At 39.4% G+C, this 22640-nt stretch overlaps 1 protein-coding gene across 5 annotated transcripts in view; it reads left to right on the forward strand.

The window, feature by feature from the left end:
* Positions 1–22640, forward strand: part of KIAA0586 — a 68611-nt gene that overhangs the window by 17990 nt on the left and 27981 nt on the right. For 4 of the 5 annotated variants that reach the window (XM_084207457.1, XM_084207461.1, XM_084207460.1 and 1 more), the window contains exons 16-29: positions 646–834; positions 1736–1923; positions 3075–3179; positions 4314–4394; positions 8578–8774; positions 8976–9097; positions 9656–9837; positions 12651–12810; positions 13386–13641; positions 14215–14456; positions 14868–14944; positions 16593–16727; positions 18284–18464; positions 21762–21901. In XM_084207457.1, the coding sequence (XP_084063583.1) occupies positions 646–834; positions 1736–1923; positions 3075–3179; positions 4314–4394; positions 8578–8774; positions 8976–9097; positions 9656–9837; positions 12651–12810; positions 13386–13641; positions 14215–14456; positions 14868–14944; positions 16593–16727; positions 18284–18464; positions 21762–21901 (2255 nt within the window). The remainder of the gene's footprint in view (positions 1–645; positions 835–1735; positions 1924–3074; positions 3180–4313; positions 4395–8577; positions 8775–8975; positions 9098–9655; positions 9838–12650; positions 12811–13385; positions 13642–14214; positions 14457–14867; positions 14945–16592; positions 16728–18283; positions 18465–21761; positions 21902–22640) is intronic. The other variant, XM_084207458.1, reaches the window with a different exon arrangement.

The following is a 22640-nucleotide window of genomic DNA, read 5'->3' on the forward strand; positions in this document are numbered from 1 at the left end:
AAATGCACATTGCAATAAATGCTCTCCTCTGCTCGAGACGTTTTTACATCTAAATTACTTCTGGCTGGCTATTTACAGCACACTTGAACAGCTGGGCCAAAAAATCAGCATTTCCTTGATGACAGAAGTCAAAACTTTTGGGTATTAGCTATGGCTTGATTTTGCAGTAGCACTGAGTTGTTAAAGCAGGAATTTACAGATTATACCTGTTCCTCTGAGTACCTGTCAGTTTTGTGGCTGCATTTCAAACCTAAATTCTGGATTTCTTTTTAGCTGGTAAATCACACATTCAGTTCCAAATTTCAAACTTAAATCATGGATTTCTTCTTAGCTGCTAAATCACAGATTTCATTCCAACTTATTGCTGTTCTTTGGTCCTTTTTGTCTTTCTGTGCCCTTATCTGCTAGATTTAACTTTAAAAAAAAATCAATTTTAACTTCCATCATTGCTGCCAATACCAAGACATCTATCTATCATCTACCTATAGCACCTTCAGGTTCTGCCCTTTGGGACTCCCTCCCTCATTCCCTCCATCCCACAGCAAAAATGTGCAGTGGATTCAGTAGGAAGGCTTGGCTCAGCAGTGTTGTCCCTGGGTTTGTGCATGCTTTGTGACCTTTACAGTTTGTGTGCTCTCGTTTCAGGCACAAAGATGAAATCAGCAAGGACCCAGACCTGCTTGCACACACAGAAGATCATCAGCAGCTCCAAGAAGAAGGATCCTGTGTGTGCCCCTGCCCAGCAGAGCCAGTATGTCTTCAGCCCCAGCCAGGATGTCCCTGCTGCCTCTGGTCCTCTGGAAGGACACCTCATCCCCATGGCTATTCCTCTAGGTAGGAGCAAATAACCTGGAGCACATTCTGTGCAGGTTAATCTCTGCTCTTTCATGGAAATAGAACTTTTTTCTTCTTAAGTCAGTGGTTTGGGGCTTGGGGTTAGATGATCTCTCAGGTCTCTTCCAACCCAAATCATTCCATGAAATTTGTACCTGCCCTTATAGGAAATCTGAGGGATCATTTATGATTTTCTGGAAAATGTTCTGGTTTTCCTCATCCTTCATGCTGGACATCTGGTGACACCCTGACAGAGCAATTACTTGTTTAGCTGTACCTGATTTGATTCATTTTGGTTTTAGGCTTCACGTTCTTGCTTTCAGTTTTGTATCCAAAGCAGGAACTGAATCACTCACCCTTGGATTCAACTTTTGCAATGACTTCAGCCCAACAATTTCAGTAGGACTGTGCCAAGCACAGTTAATTCCTTCTCATGACTTCTGGATTTTTAGACTTTCAATAGAACCTTTATACAGGGCTTGTTTTGAGAAGGATTAGTATTATATAGGCATTGAAATAAGGTAATTATTTTTTTAAAAGGCTATTTCAAACAAAAATTTGTGGGTTGTTACACCAAGTGTAATAGTACTTTTGGTGTGATGGTTTGTAGTTTTTGAATGGCAAACACAATTCTTTTTTTGGGCAGTAGATGTCACCAGAGTCAAGAAAAGTGAATAATTTTAAAACCAGGTAGTGTTGAGTTGATAGTTTCTGCTGGGAAAGCTTAAAATTAGCTGGTGAATTACTGTAGTTTAGCTAATGTTAATAGGGGGCTTTTTAATTGGTCTGTAATTGCACACAGAATCTGGAAACACACAGAATATAATTTTAATTAATTTATTAATTTTCTGCCTTTGGAGATGGATATATGAAGTTTTAATTGTTTTTCAACTGTCTTTAGGTCAAACCCAAAGCAGCAACACATCAGTGCAGCCTGCTGGAGTAGTCATGGATAAACCACACCCTGTCACAGTTACAACCTCCCTTCCTCCAGAGCCACCAAAGCCTCCAGTTGAGGTAAAAAAACCAAATATAGCTGTGATAGAGATGAAATCAGAGAAGAAGGATCCACCTCAGCTCTCTGTGCAGGTACATGTCAAGAGTGATGATGATTTGTTTGTTTACTTTAATGAGTGCTATCTATAGGCAGCCTGATCCATCAGTAACACACTTGGACATCAGTAGATGGTTTTCAGTAAGAATTAGAAAAATGTGGAATGGAGGGAACAAGTAGTTCTCATGCTATATTTATATATTTATTCATATTTTAACAATTATTTTTATTATTTGGCCAAAATAGAAAACTGTTTCTTTCTTAAGTCACCTATGCAGGGTATTTGTAAAATCTGTGTCACATTTTATTTTTTTAATGAGATTTTTCAGCCAGAACAAACTTGGAAAAAAAGAAGTATAAATATAAATGTCAGTTTTCTTGGATGATTGCTTTGGCCTTTAAGATTTCTGTTTCAAGCATGATTGTCAACCCAAGGGTTTCACTCCTGATTAATCAACCCTTGCAGTCCTTACCTCGTGGGTTGGGGTTTGTTTTCATTTTTCACATGAGTCTGTTGTCAAGGAAGTGAATATTTCTGACATGTTCATTGTTTTGGATTCCAATTGTTGAGACTGCACCCACTCCCCCACACACCTTTCAGACACAAATGATTCATGGAACTCAGAGTTAAACACAGGGAGGGTGTTCTGTGCTTTGTTCCCTTGCTGTGTCACTTCATCTCACCCACCTGCATTTTGCTGTTATTACACCCAGTTCTTAAATATTTAAGGTGATTTTTCTTTTCCCAAAGGAATGAAGCATTGAAATCTTTGTTCTTAACAGAATTATAACACATTTTAATGCTGTAATGGTCATGCCTTGATTACAAACTATGTTGTAATCTTCTAAACTACTTGCAGGTCTAACACACCTCTGCTCTGACTATTATGGGTAATTATTACAGATACACTCCCCTTCTGTTCCGTGCAAGACAAAGTGTCAGGGAATTAGAAAACAGGAGAAATCAGGTACTGCAAGAGAAGGACTATTTCTGGTGTTAGTTTGTGCCATTACAGTAATTTGATTTTCAGAACCAAGTTGATATCAGATACAGGCATGAGAAAAGGAGAGCACTGAATTTTAGTGGCTCAGAAGCCGGTGGAAGAAAAAAATCTAAAAAGTTCAATGATAATAACCAAGCTAATATATAGATTTTTATATTGATGCTTTTTTTTTTTTGTCCTAGGTGTTACCAAATGTTGATATTGACAGTGTTTCAACTACCAGGACTGTGAGTCCTGTTCCTCCAAGCTCTGAGCCTCTGCTCCCTCCTGTCAGTGCTGTAATACAGGTACTGATTGTCTGGGAATTCAAACTTACTCAAAAGGAATATGTTAAATTGGTGCAAAGTTCACATTGTCTTTCTTTAGTTCGAGAAATGGGACAGTTCTAGGAGAAATGGAGTAATTACTCTAAAGAATTTACAGTACAAGGTATTTGTTTAACAAAATGAAAAATTGTAGAAAGACACTTTTCTGCCAAGATTAAATGATCACCATGATAAAACTCGAAGAAAAACAGTGTTCCTGTGTCCTGTAAAGAATTACAATCCCTGTTGGCCCATGCCTGTTGTTTTCACTGGCTTCAGTGCTCTGAGGATGTTCCTCATCCCTCCCTCTGCTGCTTGGCTCTTGTGGAGTGTTCAGTGGTGTGGGCACTGAGCCCAGCAGCCTGGGGTGTTGCAGTGGCCACTCTATTCTCTTTCCCTACAACTTTTCAGAAGTGTTTTTAATCTTGATCTGAGCAGCAAGGAAGGTTTTTGTGTAGCCCTCAGGGTAAGTGCTGTGTGCTGAGTGATAAGGACAGAGTGTGTGAAGGCTTGGTAAGGCAGTGATTATTTTTGTGTGGTTATTGTACATTCCATTTTCCTTACTTCAGGAGTTAAGTCCTCCAGAGTCCTGTGATCCAGGTATTCACTGAATCAGGCAGAGATTTTGGACAAATATAGTGATTTGTATTTTAAATTCTATTACTCCATCCCAGCAAGTTGATGAGAGAGATGGAGCTCCTCTCCTATGAGGAAAGGCTGAGAGAATTGGGATTGTTTAGCCTGGAGAGGAAAAGGCTGTGGAGTGGCCTCATTGCAGCCTTCCAGTGCCTGAAAGGACCCTACAAGAATGAGAGAGGCTATTTCCAGGAGTAAGGACAAGGGGGAATGGTTTCAAACTGACAGAGGGTAGGTTTAGATGGGATATTGGGAAGAAATCTTTGATTGTGAGGGTGCTGAGGCCCTGGCATGGGCTGCCCAGAGAAGCTGTGGCTGCTCCATCCCTGGAAGTGTTCCAGGCTGGGTTGGACAGGGTTTGGACCACCCTGGGATAGTGGAAGGTGTGATTTAATTGATTCTTGTCATGAAGGTTTTCTGCTAATGCATTTCCACCCCCCCAAGATGAAATACCTAACAACTGCAATCTGTCTTTGTAAGACTCCAGAAGAAGTACACAGTGAAGAGGAAGACACAAAGCTTCCAGGAGCTAACTTCATTGATGTTACTGATGTCACACAGGTAATCCCATTGCAAAGGTGTCTTTTCTCTTTAATGATTTTTATATTTGTTTTATATTATTCTGTCAAAACTGGAGACACAGTGTAAAGAAACTATTTTGCTTTCCTAGCAGCTTTAAAAGTACACTTTGTGAACAAAACTGAGCTGTTTACAGTGTTATAGAGGATATTAGAAATTACTGTGGGTTGGTGAGTACAGAAGCTTTTGAAAAATTAGCTTTTATTTGGATATGTTAGAATCCACTAGAAATACAAGTATTTCTCTAAAATCAGCAGTGATTATAGAACTTAGAGTTTACAGTTTAAAACTCTGCATGTAATAAATACAGTGACAGGCTGAGACAACTGGGGTTCTTCATCCTGGAGAAGAGAAGGTTCTGGGGAGACCTTGGAGCACCTAAAGGGGCTCCAGGAGAGCTGGAGAGGGACTTTGGACAAGGGCCTGGAGTGACAGGACAAGGGGGAATGGCTTCAACCTGATAGAGGGCAGGGTTAGAATTAGATCTTAAGAAGGAATTCTTGACAGTGTTGTTGTTTCTGGTTTGTGGTAACACAGGTTTATTTGAGATCCTCTTTCACAGTTTAGTTTTTTCAGGTAGCAAATCCTTCCTTTGGTTAGCTGACCTCTTGTCTGGGGGGTCCTGAGAATCACAAGGTTGGTGAACCAGCCTTCATTTCACTTTACTGAACAAAACTCACTGTGTGTAATCAAAGTTTACCCAAAAATTTAATCTTTTTATTTCCATGTGTTTCTGATCCCAGGATTAGAGTGTACATCAAATATTAACCCTAGTCCTTACAGATAGATTTATTTTTAAAATGAGTTAATAATTTAGCATTATCAGTTCATTAAAACAGCCCTAATTTGATGGTTTGTCTATCAAAAGTGTGTAAATGCTTTATTCATTTATAGTTTCAAAAATACCTTATGTTACTGGAGGGGAGGAGTTAAATCTCTGTGGACATTGTTCTTCTGTTAGCACAAGAAAAAAGCTTTAAAGAAATCATTTTAGCAACTATCAAAAAATGCTGCAATGTTAAATTTTTATTATGTGAATAATAGTTACTCATCTTTTCTTTTTTCATTTTTTTTCCCTGGATTGCTTTTATCTTTTAGTTTTGGCAATGGGATATATTTTAACCACAATACCAAAAATGTTCCAAGTGAAACATATGTTTGGCCTATGACCACACAGACAATGTTCTTAAAAATGTGCAAGGCAAACACAATGGGGGAGCATAAAATCAGTCTCTGGAGTGGCAGGGGTATTTAAGACATCAAAAGAAAGCAAAGTTATTGTTATAAAAGAGTCTTCAGATTCATGAAAGTATGTGCATAAAATGCTATACAAAAAATAGCTTTTATTGTCTTCCCCCCGCTTCCCTTTTATTATGAAAGCTTAATTCTGTTAGGACTGAGTAGGATAAGTATTTGTGTGGAATATCTTTCTTTCTTGTTTGTTTCTGTTTCCTTTTTCTGTGTTTGTTTTTCCTGGCGGTGCTCCAGGCCAGGTTGGGCAGGCTTGGGGCAGCCTGTTCTGGTGGAAGTGTTCCTGTCCATGGCAGGGGCTTGGGACAAAATGGTCCTGGAGGTCCCTTCCACCCAAACCATCCTGGGATTATTTCAGAGTGAGAAACTTGCTCAGCTCACACAACTGACTCTCAGATTTATTGAGTCTGCTCTCAAATTCTTACAAGCAGCCACATCCTGCAGTTCCTTCAGCAAACTCCCTGGGATTTCAGATTAAATGCACTTTTTGCTCTCTCTGAATATGCCCTAATTGCAAGGTAGGGGATTTTTTTCTCAGAGTTTTTGCTTCCAATTTGAATGCCACAGCACAATATGAAACCTGCAGAGCTCAGGTATTATAAATGTAAATGTATTTTCCTCATTTCCCATTGATGCTCTTGGGCAGGACATTGATATTTTTACACTTCACTCTTCAGACAAAAGCTCACAGGTGACACCTGCAATGCAGCCTGACCTTGCTCCTGAGAATTCCTTTAGAAATCCATCAAGAGGAAATCCATGGCTTAAGTTTCAGGAGTCTTTAATAAGACTCTGTATGCACATGTTTGGTAATGGAACAAAACTAATTGATAACATCTAATAGTTTCAAACTTTTTTTTTTTTTAATTACCTGAATGTAATTTGGGAAATAGAATTTTGGCTTGATACTTTATAATAAAGAACAGTGATTAATATTCCAATCATATCTGAAAGACTTTTTAATTTATGCCATATTTTGATTGGGGGTTGTGATAGATATTTTCAACAGTCCCCAGGGAAGCAAAATGAAGAATTGAGTGCAGAGTATTTAAGATTGGTCTACAAGTTGATATATGTTCAAGTTCAATCTGTATAATTAAATACTGACTATTACATTATTTTTTTATTTCAGCAGAGATAATATATCACCCCCAAATGAATATGATTTTGTGCATTATTATGGATTTGTGTGCTATAAAATATAAAATATTTTAGAAATGCAGTAGAGCTGCAAAAGTTTGTCAGAGTTACTAAAGAGATGTAAGATGTATTGTATGTACTTGCTTTATTTAATCCAGATGTTTGTATTTTGCATACTTTCAGAGGTATTAAATAGGCAACATCAAAGAAAATTTATGGAGTAATGCAGGCAGAGGAAAATACATAATGAAATGCTGGACAAAGACATCTTTACATTTGCTGTCAGAATGAATTACTGTTCTCAGCACACATATCCCAACATCATGAGCTGCTGAGCAGCTTGCAAGGCACCCAGGGCCTTCTGACTTAACTTCTCTGCTCATTTCTATGCCTAGAATGCTTTCAAAATCTTTGTTTATCACCCAGATACACATATTCTGTTTTCTCCCTGCTTTGAAGATTATCACTATTTAAAGGTCCAGAAAGACCCAGCAGTTTTTAGTGTAATACCCATCAGGGACCTCTCTAACTCTGCAGCTTTAAAATGTGTTAAGGCAGGAGAAGTGTTAATGCTAGGGTGGGGAAGGAGACAGGGAAATGTTACTTTTCCCCCCTTTCTCTGTTCTTTTTCTTTTTTACTTTTTCACTTTTTCACTTTTTTTTTCATAGATAATATATTAGCATAGGATCTTTTCATTTTGTGGGTTGAAAGTAAGTTTAATTTATATAAGGGAAAAGGAGACTTTTTTTCTCTTTTCACTGTGTTGGAGATTAATCTTAGTAAATATAGATTTACAGTGAGTTTTATGCACCATCACATATTTCTCTCTGGTAAATCAGGGCTCAGCTCCTCATCTCTTTCTGGCATACCAAATTTTCTTCTTAGAGAGTCATATTACTATTAGAGACATTTGTTTTTAATATTAGAAGTGGAGGTTGCAGGGTCTCATTCATCAGGAGGCATTACTGTATGATGGCTTAGTGGCTGCTTTTGGGGACTTGGTGCTGTGTTTGTGCTCCAGGGGGAAAGGAAGGAGGCATCTTTGGAAAAACCCAAATATTTTAACTCACCAAGTCATTTCTCTGACTTTTTAGGAATAGAACTTTAACATTAAAATCAAGACATCTGTGAGGGTTGTGCCCAGAAATACCTTCTATCTTTCAGCAGCTGAAGTTAATGGAAGTGTAAACACACATGTGACATATGTGTAAACTATTTTCTAATTTTCAGTGCTGGCAAGTTCATTAGAGTTTTGATTGACTACATGCTCGTTAACTTTTGTTAATGAATTTGTCTTTTCAGACTGGAGACTTTAAAGAGCAAGTTTGATTTATTTAAAGAAAAACAACCAAAATCCAACCCAAACAAACAAAAAACCCTAACCCAACAAGTGACTGTAGAATGTTTCCTAAAGTTTTTTGTTCAGAGGAGGAACTTTTCTGGGGTGACATTAAAGAAACCTGACGTAGGTCACAAGTAAATTTTTCAAGTATTAGCATTGCCACTGGCTCCCTGCCCTGTGCAGCACAGGCAGGAAATATGAGCCAAATCATGTTTTACTGAGCAGTTCCTATGGCTTTATACCTCTACAGATTTATGATTTGCTAAGCTTAGAGTTGTATCAATTAACTGCAACACACTGAGGAGGGAGAATGTGGTTTGTGTGCTGTCCTACATCCACAAATGCTTCTTAAAGAAAAAAACCTGACAGCTAGCTCAATGACATTGCCTTCCAGAAATGTACCATAACTTAATTTACTGCTTATTTATTAGGATCAGGAAGAGGAGAAGGATGAAATTCCAGAATTCCTTGAGCCTGTTCTGGAGCTTAATGGCCAGTTTAAAGCTGCCTCTCCACAACACAATAGTCCTGTGTTTCCTCCTGTGGCTCCTGCTCCTCAGCAGTCTGCAGATGTTTTGGATGAAGTGATTCAAAAGAGAGAAACTATAGAAAACACGTTGGTAAATTGGTGAGTTTCAATTTAACAAAGTGGCAAAGAATATATATGGAAGAAGGAATGATTCCCTAATTAACCCTCCCTTTTTTCTCACCTCCATTCCCTTATCCACTTCCCTTTGAGCTGCCTTGCATTTTAGGTCAAGAATGCTCTTTTGTGTGCTTTTAGGTGTCTTGGTGTTTGCTGATACTTAAATGGGTTTTATTCTGCTAGGGTGGAGCAAGAAATAATGGCAAAAATCATCAGTGAGATGTGCCCAGCTCAGACAGAAAGAGCACCCAGCGTAAGCAGCTCCATAAAGAGTGAAGAGAGTGAGACTGTAACCCCTGGCATTGGTAAGTGGGAATTATTGTTCTCTGCAGATGGATTAGCTCAATTTTTGGCTAATTTTAACAAGCTGTTGCCTCAGCCTAAATAATCCTGAACCAGTGAAACTGTGAAAAGCAGCAGTGCACACCTGAATTTATGTGGAGACAGAGCCAGTGTTACAAGGCCATTGAAATAAATTATATCAAATAAAAAGAAGACTTGGAATAACAGCACTGTACAAATCACCTTCTGTTATTGGCCACCTAAATCACATTTGGCATTTTGCTGAGCCTGTAATGTTTGTTTGCCTTTCTTTTTTTAATAGATATGTCAAAAATTCCTTCTCTTATGAATATGTGAGAATGGAGAGAAAGGCATTTCTCCTGTGATGTCACTGCCCTTTGCTGTTGCCTTCTTTTATGCTCCTGATTTGTTTCTCTGCTGTTGTTTATCTGGAAGGTTAAAAAAAATCACTTTTTGCAAAGGACTGTTTAAAATTCCATAGAGAGTGAGTGGCAGCAGTACAGTACATGGATTTTAGGAAGTGAGACCTGGCTGTGTGCTTCACATTCCTTCATTTTCAGTTGAAGTTGCAGGTGGTGGAGGATTCCAGCTCTTTGTCAATGCTGGTGTCCCTGTGGACTCAGAAATGATAAATAATTTTGTAAAGGAAGCTCTCAGTGAAACCATTGCAACCATGCTGGGTGACAGCCAGGCTCAGAGGGCAGTTCCTGATCCTCTTCCTCCCAGCACCACCTCAGTGATGGTAAGAGTCTGTTTTATTCAAGCTTTTCTGCTGAAGTTCTGCTGGATTTGCTGCTTAATTTCATATTGTTGAAAGATAGCTCATGTTATTTTCAACCAAAAATAGTTATTCTGCTTTCTTGCAAACAAATGACAGATGAAGAAATTAATTTCCTCATCTAATAAGGAATGGAAGCTGAGAGCAATATTATTTTTGGTCTTATGGGCTTGCAGCCATACTTTAAGACCTATTAAAATGAGTATTAATTCTTTCTGAGTTTTAACTTCAGTAGTTTTGAATAAATGCTTAATTGATGAGTAGAGCTTCCTGTAATACAGGATAATTTCCTGTGTTCCCTTTGATAATCAAATGACAGCTGGCTCTTACTTTGATAACAACATGACTGTGCTGCAATCTGGTGTTGTGTAATGACTTTGGGATGCTTGTGGAAATTGCTGTGTTTAGAAATCCAGCAATGGAAGGCTTTGTTGAAAGTGGGATCAGTGATTCTGTTCTGCTGCAGTGCAGTTAGCCTGAAACATCTCCTCCTGCCTGCTGCAAGGGACTAAGAGGTGATTCTATAGGCAAAAGTAAAGGTTTCACTGCAGAGGGCTCAACCTCAGCCCCCCAGCATCTCTTCCACTCCATTACAGATTGAGAAGGGCCTGATGTTCCTCTCAGCTTGTTCTGCTGATGCTCAGAAACCTCTTCTGTTGTCCAGTCTACATTTACTGATCTCCCTTCAGTTTATCAGTTTAAACTGAAATATCCTTTAGCTGAAGTGGTTGGGTTTTCCTTGCTGTATATATTTGTGCACTTGAAGAGATGAGTTTTCTCCTCTCTGGCCTTTTTTTGATTAGTCTAAAGAAAGCAATCATCCATTTTTTGATTCTTGCTGTTGGGCAGCACTTTGATGTTTTCCAGTTTAGATTGGTTTCAAGCACAGGTAATACTAAAATGCTAATTGACATTTTTAATAATAATGTGGTCTCCAAGATGGGGTTTCCTCAATGCCTTGAGCTGTAGTAGTGATTCTCTCCTGCCTTTATTGGAATCCTAGGTAGCTAATTATGTTTTTTAAAGTCTTTACACATTTTTTAGCATGATAGCACAAGTTAAAGGGTAGCTAGCAAAGTTTTTGAATTCCTCTTTTTCCATTTGTGCTCAGCTCATAGCAGAAGTTCTCAAATATGTGGTTTATGCATTCTTGTTTTCTCCCTTCCCACTGTGAATTTTCCTATCTAGAACTGAATTTGAGCTGTTACTGAGTTCTTTGGTGTTCAGGATGTCACACAGTTGGGTGTGAGCTGCCAAATGTTCCTGCAGGTTCCACTTCCCATGAGAAATTTCAATAAAAATCATCAGCCTGAGAACATACTCTTCAGAAACTAGCCTGGAATTCTTCCTATAGCCTCACTGCCTTGTTTTCTTTATGAAATGTCAGAAAACAAGGCTGGGGAAAAAACCTGCAAAGGTCCAGCTTGTTCCTCCACAGCAGGCCAAGCAACAGCCATCATGTTTGCCTGTCAGATTCATGTCCATTGCTGTCATCTTTTTAAGGAACATCCCAATTCTCTTTATGATTCTTTTAGTGCTTTGCTGTCTTGGTTATTGCTTTGTTTGTAATCTTCTTTTAGCTGGTTCCTCTTACCATAAAATCATCATACTGACTCAGTTTTATCCATGTAATGAAATATTTTCTTCAGTGAAGTATTTTCTTCCTTAACATTGTCTCAAATGCTTTATTAAAATTCATATAATAATAAAATTCATATCAAACTGGACATTAGGAAGCATTTCTTTACCAAGAGGGTGGTTAAACATGGGATAGGCTTCCTGGAGAGGTGGTTGGTACCATTAAATGTTAATGGTGGTTACCATTAAATGTTGGGTTTTGGGTTTTTTTGCCTCTGTTAAGCTTGGGATTGAAAGCACTTGAGATGATATTTGGTGTTCAGACTCAAATGTTTATTATTTATTTTTTATCAATCAGTCTTACAAGTTGTGAGTTCTACGGCATTCTACTAACAAGCTACAAAATCTATCTTTTTTTACAAGGTCTTTTAAGGCTAAACTATCTAATTAAGAAATGACACCTAAATTATTTTCACCTTCAGCTCAATAACTAATCACCTGAAGTCTGCAATGTGGACTTTTCTAACTAACTACAAAATACCACCCAAACCCATGAAGAAGAAGGTGAAGAACAACAACTAGCCACTGCCTTGAAACTTCTATTTTACTTTATATATATTACTATATTCTAAAACTTTAAACTCTTAAGTTTTCCACCATGTGATATTACATACCTTTATTCAAACTACACACCCATAATCCCAGTGCTATCAATCAATTTTGGAAGTTTTTTCCATGGCTTCAGGTCAAATAAAGTATTCTCTTGTGGGTCTGTGCCTTTTAGCACAGAAAGTTGAACATTCTCAGCATCCAGGGTTCTGACAGTTGGTATTCCAAACCTGTCAGGATTTCAGAGGCATTTGGACAATGCCTTTAACAACAAATTCCAGCTTTTGGTCAGCCCTGAATTGGTCAGGCAATTGGACTGGATGATAATTGTAGTTCCAAGTGAAACAGTCTGTTCTGTTCTATACATAATGATTTGACAATTTAATCATTTTAATGCTTAATTCACTGGTTTTAATTAATTTTGTCCTGGTGCAGCTTCCTGGAGGAGTTAGATCCATGGAAGCAGCAGCTGTTGCTGTTGTGTGATGAGCTGCCTTTCCCTCTCTTCCTCAGCTCTCTCTGGGGCTCCTGGGAAAGCAGGAATTCTGCACTGAGATCATAACTGTGGTTATGATTTTTCTTCCCCTCAGGAGGCTCCTGTGCCTACTCCAGTGCCAACACCCCAGGCCACACCACCACTAACACCACCTTCAGAAAAAGAATTGCCTCAGGTCAAAACTCCAGATTCATCTCCATCTCCTCCAGAGATGAGTGGGGATGTTCATGGACATGAAAAAATTAAAGAAACAGGTATTGAAAATAATAATTGAAGTTTAGAAGTAGCAAATATGCTTTAATCTACTGCCTTTAATTTTCTTCTTCAAAGAAATGTTATCTCTCAAGATAAATATTCTTGAGGCTATAATTCAAGTGGAAACTCATGTTCTACAAAAATTTATGGGCTAATTTATATAGAAAGCAAACATCTTTTATTTGGTAACTGTTCTATTTTGAAAATTAATGCACATTTCTATGGTCTGTGTGATTTCCACCCCTCCCAACCCCTCCACAATTTCTCACATCAGAAAAATAGCTGTCTTTTGCTCCTTCCTGTGCTTGTAATGTTAATTTAATCAAATGTACACTCTTCAAGTAAAGCAGCTTGATTTTTTTAAAATGCAGAGCAGTCTCCCTTGAGGAAGAAATGGAGGTTTTATTCTAACTTCTTCAGGTTCCAGCACTGTACTCAAAAGAAGCAATTCTTAATCTAGTCTTTATAACTATCAAAAGGTATCACAAAAACTGCAAGTGCTTGGTAGAACTGACTCTCTCTGTCTGATATAGATTTCCTGGTTTCCTTTCTGATCTGACATTTGGCTTCCCAGGTGCAGGAGTTGGGATTGCAGCTGCCATCAGCCGTGTTGTCACTCCTGTTGCCACTCCTGTGGTCAGTCCTGTGGTCACCCCTGTCACCACACCTTCCCCAGTAGCCACACCAAGCCCTCCTGTCGTAGTATGGGGCTTCCAGGCTGAAAAAAGGGAAAGTCCAAAGCTTCCAAACCCGTGGGATGGTGCAGAACTTCCTCTGGAAGAAGAGAACCCCAGTCCTGTCCCTGAAGAACCATTCTGTCCTGAGACTGTGTGAGTTCAACAGGTTGCACAATCTTCTCATTTTTAAAAGCTGAAATATGTGTGTTCTTTCTAAAGACATGCTTAAAAAGTTAGAAAAAAATGCTTAATGTATACATCAGGAGGCATTTGAGATAAGGTAGAACTGGGTTTTCATTTTTTTAAATTGAAGGGTAGGTTAGAGAAAAATATGAAATCAGGGCCTTTCTCAGGGTTTATCAGCCCTTATTCATTGCCCTGCTGAACACTGTACTTAGTTTGCAACACCTGCCAGTAACACATAGAATGACAATGAAATATTGTGTTATTAGCATTGAAATCTTTGTGTTACCTCCTTGGGAATACACATGGTAATTTTTAGTTATGACCAGAAACTCACAGATAACATTATTTAACCATGTTAATTCTTGAACTATTCTGTAAAATGCTGGAATTGGAAAAAATAATTCAAAATTAGTTTCTTTTCAGAATTAGTTCTTTTCAGTAAAGAACTAGAATTAGTTCTTTTCAGTGTTGAATTAAGATGTTGGTCTGCACTGTTGGGTGTGTCGTGGTGCGTTCACAGTGCACGTTCTGTCCTTGCAGGGAGATGTCAGTGGCCAATGATGAGGAGCCAGAGGCCTTGGTTTTCCCATCTCAGCAGCTGCCAGAGAGGCCCCTGGAGCCCCTGCCCTGCCCTGCCCAGGTGCCATCGCCTGTGCCCACGCTGAGCTCTGGGGTGTCCAGCCGGGAGAGCAGCCTGACCCCCACAGGGACTGAGACCACTGACAGACCCCTCTCAGAAGGGGAGGTGCTCTTCCCCTATGGACAGCCACTGCCTGCAGCAGGTAACCAACTGTGCAAATCAGAATTGAACTTATTTCTTATTCTTATAAAGCTGCAAGCATTAACTTCCAGTTAGCAAAGATTGACAAGGCCTTGTTGTTCTTTTTCCTGTCACTGAACAAAATGCTGCTGTTTATTAAGGAACAAAATACTCAATCTGCTCTTTTGTCATGAGATCAACTTGGAAAATAATTGGGACTTGTCTTGCTTAAGTACCATGTGGTACTAAGTTGTTATTGTGGAAGTGTAAGAAATAGGAAAAGAAATATGAAAATATGTCTTCATAATAGACATCCAGCAGTAGGAATTTCCAAATTTAGTAAAGCACAGTATTGCACTTAAAGAATGTGGCTTGGGTTTCCTGTCATGTAACTTGAATGTTTTTAATAGTTGTAACATAAAATATTTTTCAGCCTTAGCAGAAGGAGGATTATTCTTTCCAAACGTGGCTGAGAGCCTATCCAGTACTCTCCGAGATGCCAATGAAATGGTAAGGAACTCTTTCATAAAGAATCAGAGATAATGTGGGCTCCACCTTGGGCATCCTGCTGAATTGGATGTGCTTTAAACATTTTCACTGATCAACTTTTTTAATTCACACTTTTAAACTGCATACTCACAAAGAGTGTTAGAATTTCAGAACACCAGAGGGAAAAAAAACACATTATACAAACTAATTTATGTTTTTAAAAAGTTGGATTATTCATAGACTTCTGTAGGTGAGAGGTAGCTATTATGCACTTTCATTTCTTTATTGTTTCTAGTTTTAAGGCATCTTAAACAGAATAGAACATTGCTGTGCTCTGAGCTGTTGCAGCTTTGAGCCATCTTTTAATTGCTTGCATGATTAAATTATTAAAGTGGGTTAGCTGAGGCTGGAGTTAGTTAAAGCTGCTTAAAACATCAGAATAGTTTATTATCCAATGTCTGCTGTAGTCCATGGTTCTGGAAGCTTCCCAAGTCAAGATATTCTCCATTCCCTTTCTCTTTTGGTATTCCTCAAATGCCTGGACTTTCCCTCTGACTTTGTGCAAAACCTCTTGGTAAGATGTAGCTGTGACATAAATTATTGGAGACATGATGGAGAAGAGAAAGCTCTGGGGTGGACCTCAGCAATGCATAAATTTGTGGTGGAAAGAAGTAACAAAGAAGGAGCCAGTGAAAGATGAGAGGGAGTGGACCCAGGATGGAATTCAGGAAATTTGGTTTAAACATAGAAGATGTTTTTACTGTGGAGTGGCCAAGCACTGGAAGAAAGGCTGCCTTGGGCAGCTGGGTTGGGCTAGACCATCCCCAGAGATCCCTTCCAAGCTCCACAAGGCAAGATTAATGTTCTGGAGCAGGAGTCCCCTCCTCCTGGCCTATCCTTCCTGCCCATTTCTGCACATTCTTGGGCACACCTCCCTGTGCAGAGCTTCCTATGAACATCCATGATTCCAGTCAGAGCATCAGAGAACATCCTCAGCTGGAAGGGACCCACAAGAATGATCAGGTCCCAGCTCCTGGCTCTGCACAGAACCCCCAAAACAACCACCACAGTTGTGAGACTGCCCTGGACTGGCAGATTTTTGGATCCCTCCTCTGCCAGCCACACTTCTCCCCTAAACTCTGGGCTTAAAACTCTGATAACAGGTGAACCTAAATTAAAGTTCTCTCCATCAAAGGAACATTTGCTTGCTGAGATGTTCTTCCCTCTCTTTCTCAGCTGGATTGGAGCTCCTTCTAGTATTTCTCCTCCTTCTAGTATTTCTCCATCCTCAACCCAGGCTGTTTGGTTGAGGAAGGTAATTCCTTGCTGGTGAGAGCAGCTCTGCAGCCAGATTGTTGCTAGCAAAGGATGTGTGAGAATTTAACTCCCTGATTTTTGGTGGCCTGAAGGGCCTTGTTCCTCTTTGAGTGTTGCAGTCTTTTGTATCAAATAAAGAATGTGCATGTCTGTGGGTAAAATAAAACTGTGTGTCATCTGTTTGCTTATTTTTAAATGCTTGAATTTTCATGACAAAATTTTTCAGTGTGGAAACTTACTGTTAAAAAAAGCTTAGTTGTGAACTAAAGTAAGAATGATTCAAATTCCTACCAAAACCCAGTTTTGAAGCATGTATTATGTGGATTTTTCTGTTTGTTTCTTTGTTTTCTAGGATTATGATCCTCCAAGTGAAGGACAGGTGGTGAGGAGAATGGGTAAAGGCTGTCACAGGGATCCTGTCCTGGCTCTTTTAACCAAATTAAATCAAGCACCTGTTTTTGTACAAGAAAGAATAGAGCACTCAGAGGTAACTTACAGTCCTTGGCTTTCCAGTACAGTAGTTTTGAAGTGATTCTTTCCTACTCAAAAGTAGATAAAACATCCCAAGTTTATCCCTTCTGTTGGCTGTAAACAGCATCATACACTTCATCCCCTGCTCCAAGTGATCCCTTCTGTTGGCTTTATTCTTGTGTAAAACTCTTAAGAAACACTGAAGTCTCAGGGTTATAAACAACCTGTGTACCTCATTTTCCAGGTGTGTGACTGTCCCAGGTTTGTCCTGTCACTTGGAGTACCAGGGAATTTTCTGTCACTTCAGCAATAAAGGTGGAATGCTCCACAGTACAAATACCCTGCATTTAACAGCTACAGGAGTGTTTTAGGGACTATGAAGAACAACTCAGCAAGTGTTTGCATGTACTTTGCACATGCTGTTGATACTGATCTTGGAACAAAACCTCAAAAATTCCTATTCAGTTGGCAGGAAAAAAAGGAGACTCAAAGAAAAATGAAATTATCTGCATCACAATTTTTTTGTCACACATCTGAGTTATTTCTGTGTTGGAAAATAGCAGTTTGGACTGGGTGTTCATTCTAACTGTCATAGCTGGAGGAATGTTTGAAGGAAATGAACTTTGAATGCTGCAGCAATGGTTCATGATCACATTTATTTACAGCAGATCTTGCTTTTTTGTGATGCTACTGATGCATATGCAGTTTCTTCCTTCTGTCTTGGTCAGTTTAGTCTAAATAATTACCAACTTGACTCACCTCCTTGGCTGTTCCTTTGTCTTTATTTTGCTAATGAGCTCTGGTGGCTGGACTTGGTGAAAAGCTCTCTCCAGTGTTAACTCCCAACTCTGCCTGTAATTGCAGTGCCATTTTCTCATCAGCACTGCCAGCTCTGCTTTGCTTTTTCCCTTTCCCATAGTCACAGAGCACTCAGTCTGTCCATCCAAGGCATTCATAAACTCCCCCCAGATTCTGGCAAGGTGTCCCTTCTCCTTCAGAGGAGAATCAAGATTCTCCTGGATTTTCACTGTATGGCCTTAGAGTGATACTGTGCATGTGTGTGTGTGTGTATTCCACCTTATTTTCTGACTTGGAAGCAAGCTGGGTTTAACCTGCAGCTTTAAAAGTCAGGATCCAGGGAACCATTCCTATTTTTAGTGCCCTCCAAACCTACTTGAAAGTTGAAGCTTTTATCTGACATGCAGTGCAGAGAGTCAATAGCTTTTAGATGCTGCCAATGTTTCAAGGTCAGGCAGTCAACAGTGGCCAAATCTATAAAATCAAAAGCTTCATGTGCTAAAAATGTAGCTTAGGTTCTGATCATGTACAGATACCACTAACAAAATAAATGATGTTTGGCTGCAAGTGTTTCTTTTCTGTCCTTCTGATAAAGGCAGATCTTAATTTCAAACCCAGATGATATCTCCATGGCTTGTTTTCTTCATCCAGTGCAAACAGAATAAACTTAAGTTTATGAAAGCTTTCAGGGTTAATTAATTAGAAAACAATACCGGGGTTTGGAAGACCTACACTGGGTTTTTATATATGCTGTGGTTTTGGTGTTCTCTGCAGGATTCTGATGGCAGCATTGGGGAGCTCAGTGAAGGTCAGAGGCCAAGGCTGTCCAGAGCACAGGAGAGAATCCTGATGAGAAATTCCATTTTTACGGAGCATCCAGCTGCTCAGAGCTTTGGGAACAGACCACGCCAGGGTCTCCGTTCTGCATCTCCAGGGCAGCTTATCCAAATTGGAGGTACAGTTAGATTCTTATTTCTTCTTTATGGTATTCATGGGGATTCTGAGGATTTACAGAATCTGAAATAATTTCAGACCATACAGTCAAAATCCAATATTTACAGGCAATTCCTACAATGAAATTATTAGTGTTCCTCCTTCAAGGAACACTATTTAATTCAAGCCTTGTCTTCACTCTTCTTAGCAATTTCCTGCAATTGGAATAAAAATCATGGCAAATACCCATTTACCTATACAAAAGTTAACTTGTAAAGTGTGTATCTTATTCTTTTAAGTCAAATTCAGTTCTGAGTAAGAGATGGAAGCAGTTTCCCTTGGACAGGTGTTAGCACCAGCACTTTGAGCTGCTTCTCTCTGTCCCCTTGCTCAGCCCTGCTCCTCTTTGCTGTTATCACTCCATTGTGGTGATACTGCAGTGCCTCATAAATGGAAATATATTTTATCTTCATATATTCCTCTAATGATATGGAAATGGATGTTTTTCCCAGATGGATAGCTGAGGCACACACATCTTGTGCAAAGCAGGGAGTTGCTGTTGGTAAAGCAGGGAAATTTATTTTATTTCAGTTGAAAGTAGTCCTGAAAGCAGTGGTCCATCCTTCCTCTTCCTATTTTTTATCCCAGGTTCTCTGTTGTTATCTGAAAATGTGCTTCTAAAATTGTTTCATGTAGCTGCTGCAAGCATGTAGAAAGTCTTTATTTTGTTGACTGTGGTTTTAAATATGTTTAAACTAAACTGAAATAATTACTAAGCTGTTGCAACACAAACGTGGTTGCACTGATTCATCAAAAGTTGTGTAAATTAAAGTGATCAAACAGCTGCTTTTCTGTCCTTTTAATTTTCACATTTATGAATTTGACAAGAGAAGCTTATCTCACATTATTAACCCTTGACCAGTAGGAAGTGGATTGAAATTAAATGTATTTAACACGTGGCAAAAACAGTCTTGGAGAAAATAAAATATTTGCTTGGTTTTGAAGTGATTAACATTTGAACTGGTCACACAGAGAGTAACCTTTTAAACCAGCTGTGACCTAACATTTTGGACAACTACACCAGTGTCAGCCTTGAAAATATATTCTGGTACTTTATATATTATCAAACTTTTCCTTTAAAGTAGTTTGTGGAAGGTTGTTTGAAAATTGGTTGCATGAGGTTTCCTGAGATAAGGGATTTGTCTGAGCCACTTGTTTGACTCTGTGTTGGTAGAGGTCAGTCAGCACTAAGGACACTGATGTAGCAATAAATCAGTGATCAGATCATCTGCAGATAGTGCAGGACAAGGGGGAATGGTTTTGACTCAAGAGGAGAGATTTAGATTAAATGTGGGGAAGGAATTCTTCCCTGAGAGGGTGGTGAGGCCCTGGCACAGAGAGGCTGTGGCTGCCCCTGGATCCCTGGCAGTGTTCCAGGCCAGGCTGGATGGGGATGGGAGCACCCTGGGATGTGGAAGGAGTCCCTGCCATGGCAGGGGGGTGAGCAGGGTGGGGTTTAAGGTCCCTTCCAGCTCCCACCATTCTGGGATTTCTCTGCTTCTGTAAGTCTGTAGAGGTGCTCAGGGCCATGGAGTTGGAAGGTGCCTGTTAATGGCAGAACCTGTCTCTATGTCTGTCTGTCCTTCTGCCCTCCTTACCCACACTGTCTGTGGCTGTATCTGGCATAACAGGGTTGTATCTCCTTGTATTTTTACAAGGAAATTTTAAAATTTATTTAAATTTTTGACTGTCCAGTAAATATCTTAAAACTTTTCAAACCAGCCCCTGCATGTGATGATAATCCACCAGCAGTGTGTTTCTCTCCTGATTTTTATACATATCTCTAAACCTTGTAATGTTGTTTTTAGTTTTTATTGCAGCATATTTTTGAGAGGAGGCAAGTGTCCTGTACTAACTACCATAGGGCAATGCCCTGTGCTTTTACATCATCTTTATAATCCCAGACTGAGTTCTGTTGCATTCTGATGATTTTTAATTTAGCTTCCCTCCCTCCCCACCTCTGAACACAGCACAGTAATTTGTTGCATTGCTAAGGAAACAACGTTGTATAAAAGCTTGGATCTGCTTTCAAGACAGGAGTTATTTTCATATCAAGGAGGAACAGAAATCCTTGATTCTAAGTCCTTTTGTTATTGAATAGAAAGCAATCTGGGTTTGGAGGGGGGGTCAGGTGAAGGGTGGAAGGAATGATCTTTCTTGTGATTGTTTCCATTTTCCTTCCAAACCTTTTTTTTCTCTGCACTGGGATGTGATTGCCTATCCTTCAGTGCAAGTCAACTATTTCCTGACAGCCACAACAGCTACAATTCAGGGCCATCATTTTATTTGGTAGTTATTTTCAGGGCAAATACTAAATAATAGTTACACCATGGGTGTCAGACTTCACATATTTCAGGGTGTGCATCTCTGCACATGAAACCTTGCAGTGGATACTCAATTTCTCTGGCAGAATGAGTCACCCACAGAGGTGTGTAGGAATTCTTTAGGATTTCTGGGGATTGTGTGTTTTGTGGGTTAAGTTTTGTGACCAGTTTTTATTTGTATTGTGGGAACACAGTGTCCATTTGTAGGATGGAGAAGGTGTTGCTCATGTAGGTCCATAACAGCATCTTGATGATCATTTATAAACCCTTGTTTTCAATGCTAAAAGTCAGGGATATAAAAACCAACATGCAAATGAAATGTGGCACATGCAGTCTTAAAGTGAACAATAATTACAGTTAATTAAGCAATGATTATAGTTAATGAGGCTTAAAATTCATTCTTTGGCTCTGTATGATAGCAGAAGGCTAAAGTTAGTTCATGAGCTGTCAGTACATTTTTCATAAAGATGTTTTACACACTTGCAGGCTGCAAAGCCATGATAAATGTTGGATTAGAGAGCAAATTATCCCTTTAAAAGAGACTATATACAGGTTTCTTTTAGTTCATACAGGAGTGAAACATTTAATGGAGAAGCTTTTCCAATTTCTTTGCAGTAAGTGTGATAAAGCTCATTAAGCATATAATGGTATGATGAACTGTACAGCTCTGAAGCTTTCTCAGATGCTGCCACATTACAAATCTACAGATGATAAAGCTGATTTATTTTTTCAATTTCCACAGACATGTATTTCTTATTTCATTTTTATCCCCACATGAGTAATTTAAGGGGTATACAATGAGCCATGGAAGGAGGAAATAATTCTCTTTAACATTGCATGTCCCCCTGTTGGAAGTTTCAAAGGCTGCACATTCTGTCACATGAGTTGACCAGGAGATTATGGCTCCAGCTCATGAAGGAAATTTTTTCTCTCAGCAGAAATTCTCGGAGATGCAGGTACAAGTTCTAGTCCAATGCTTTTGGCTGAACTGGAGTCACAGCCAGCTTCAAATCCTGCTCTGCCAGCAGCCCAGCCAAGCTGCAGAATGGCACCACTCCCAGAGGATCTGTCCCAGGTGAGCTGAAAGGATCTTTCCTGTGCCTTGTCAGAAAGAGCAAACTGAAACCTGGGAAAATAAACTTTCCTGTTTCACTATCATGCCTGACATCACAGAACTGGTGCATTAAAGTGACACATTCAGCTGAGAAGAGTCAAAGTGCATGTGTGCAGTAAAGGTGACTGTGTTTCCTGTGACAAATCCTTACAAAATCCCTTCTTTAAAGCTCAGACCTTCTTTTTTAGCTTTTCTGCACTACCTCACAGCCTCAGTGGTCCCACAGGATCCAGTCCTATACAATATTCATTGGGGCACTGCCAAGTTTTAGGGGCACAGTCCTTCAAATGCAGGATAAATCCTGGCTATATGGCTGAGAAGGTGACCACAGAAATACAGAAATTTGCCTCATGGGTTGTAACCCACTCAGCATTCCAGGAGCTTCATTTGTCCTACTAGGGGCAGGATGGAAAGGCAGTGAGGATGATGAACCTCAGAGCACTTAAAGGTAGAGGAACATCCTATTGATCTCTGCTTCAAGCCTAGACAGTTAATTTTTTGCTACTTTATTAGTATGTGCTGTTACCTAGAGATGATGGTTTACTTGCTAACTAATTCAAATAACAAGTGGCAAAAGCTAAAAATGAGGTGGCAGACTGCTCTCTAATATATGAGGCTTCACAGTGTGTTTGAAAGCATTGTATACTTACATGGTTGCTGTATTCATGGATAAATTCTGTCCTTCCCTGAAGTTTTTTTG

The sequence above is a fragment of the Fringilla coelebs genome, assembly GCF_963513975.1.
Source record: "Fringilla coelebs genome assembly, chromosome: 6".
Classification (NCBI taxonomy): Eukaryota; Metazoa; Chordata; class Aves; order Passeriformes; family Fringillidae; genus Fringilla; species Fringilla coelebs.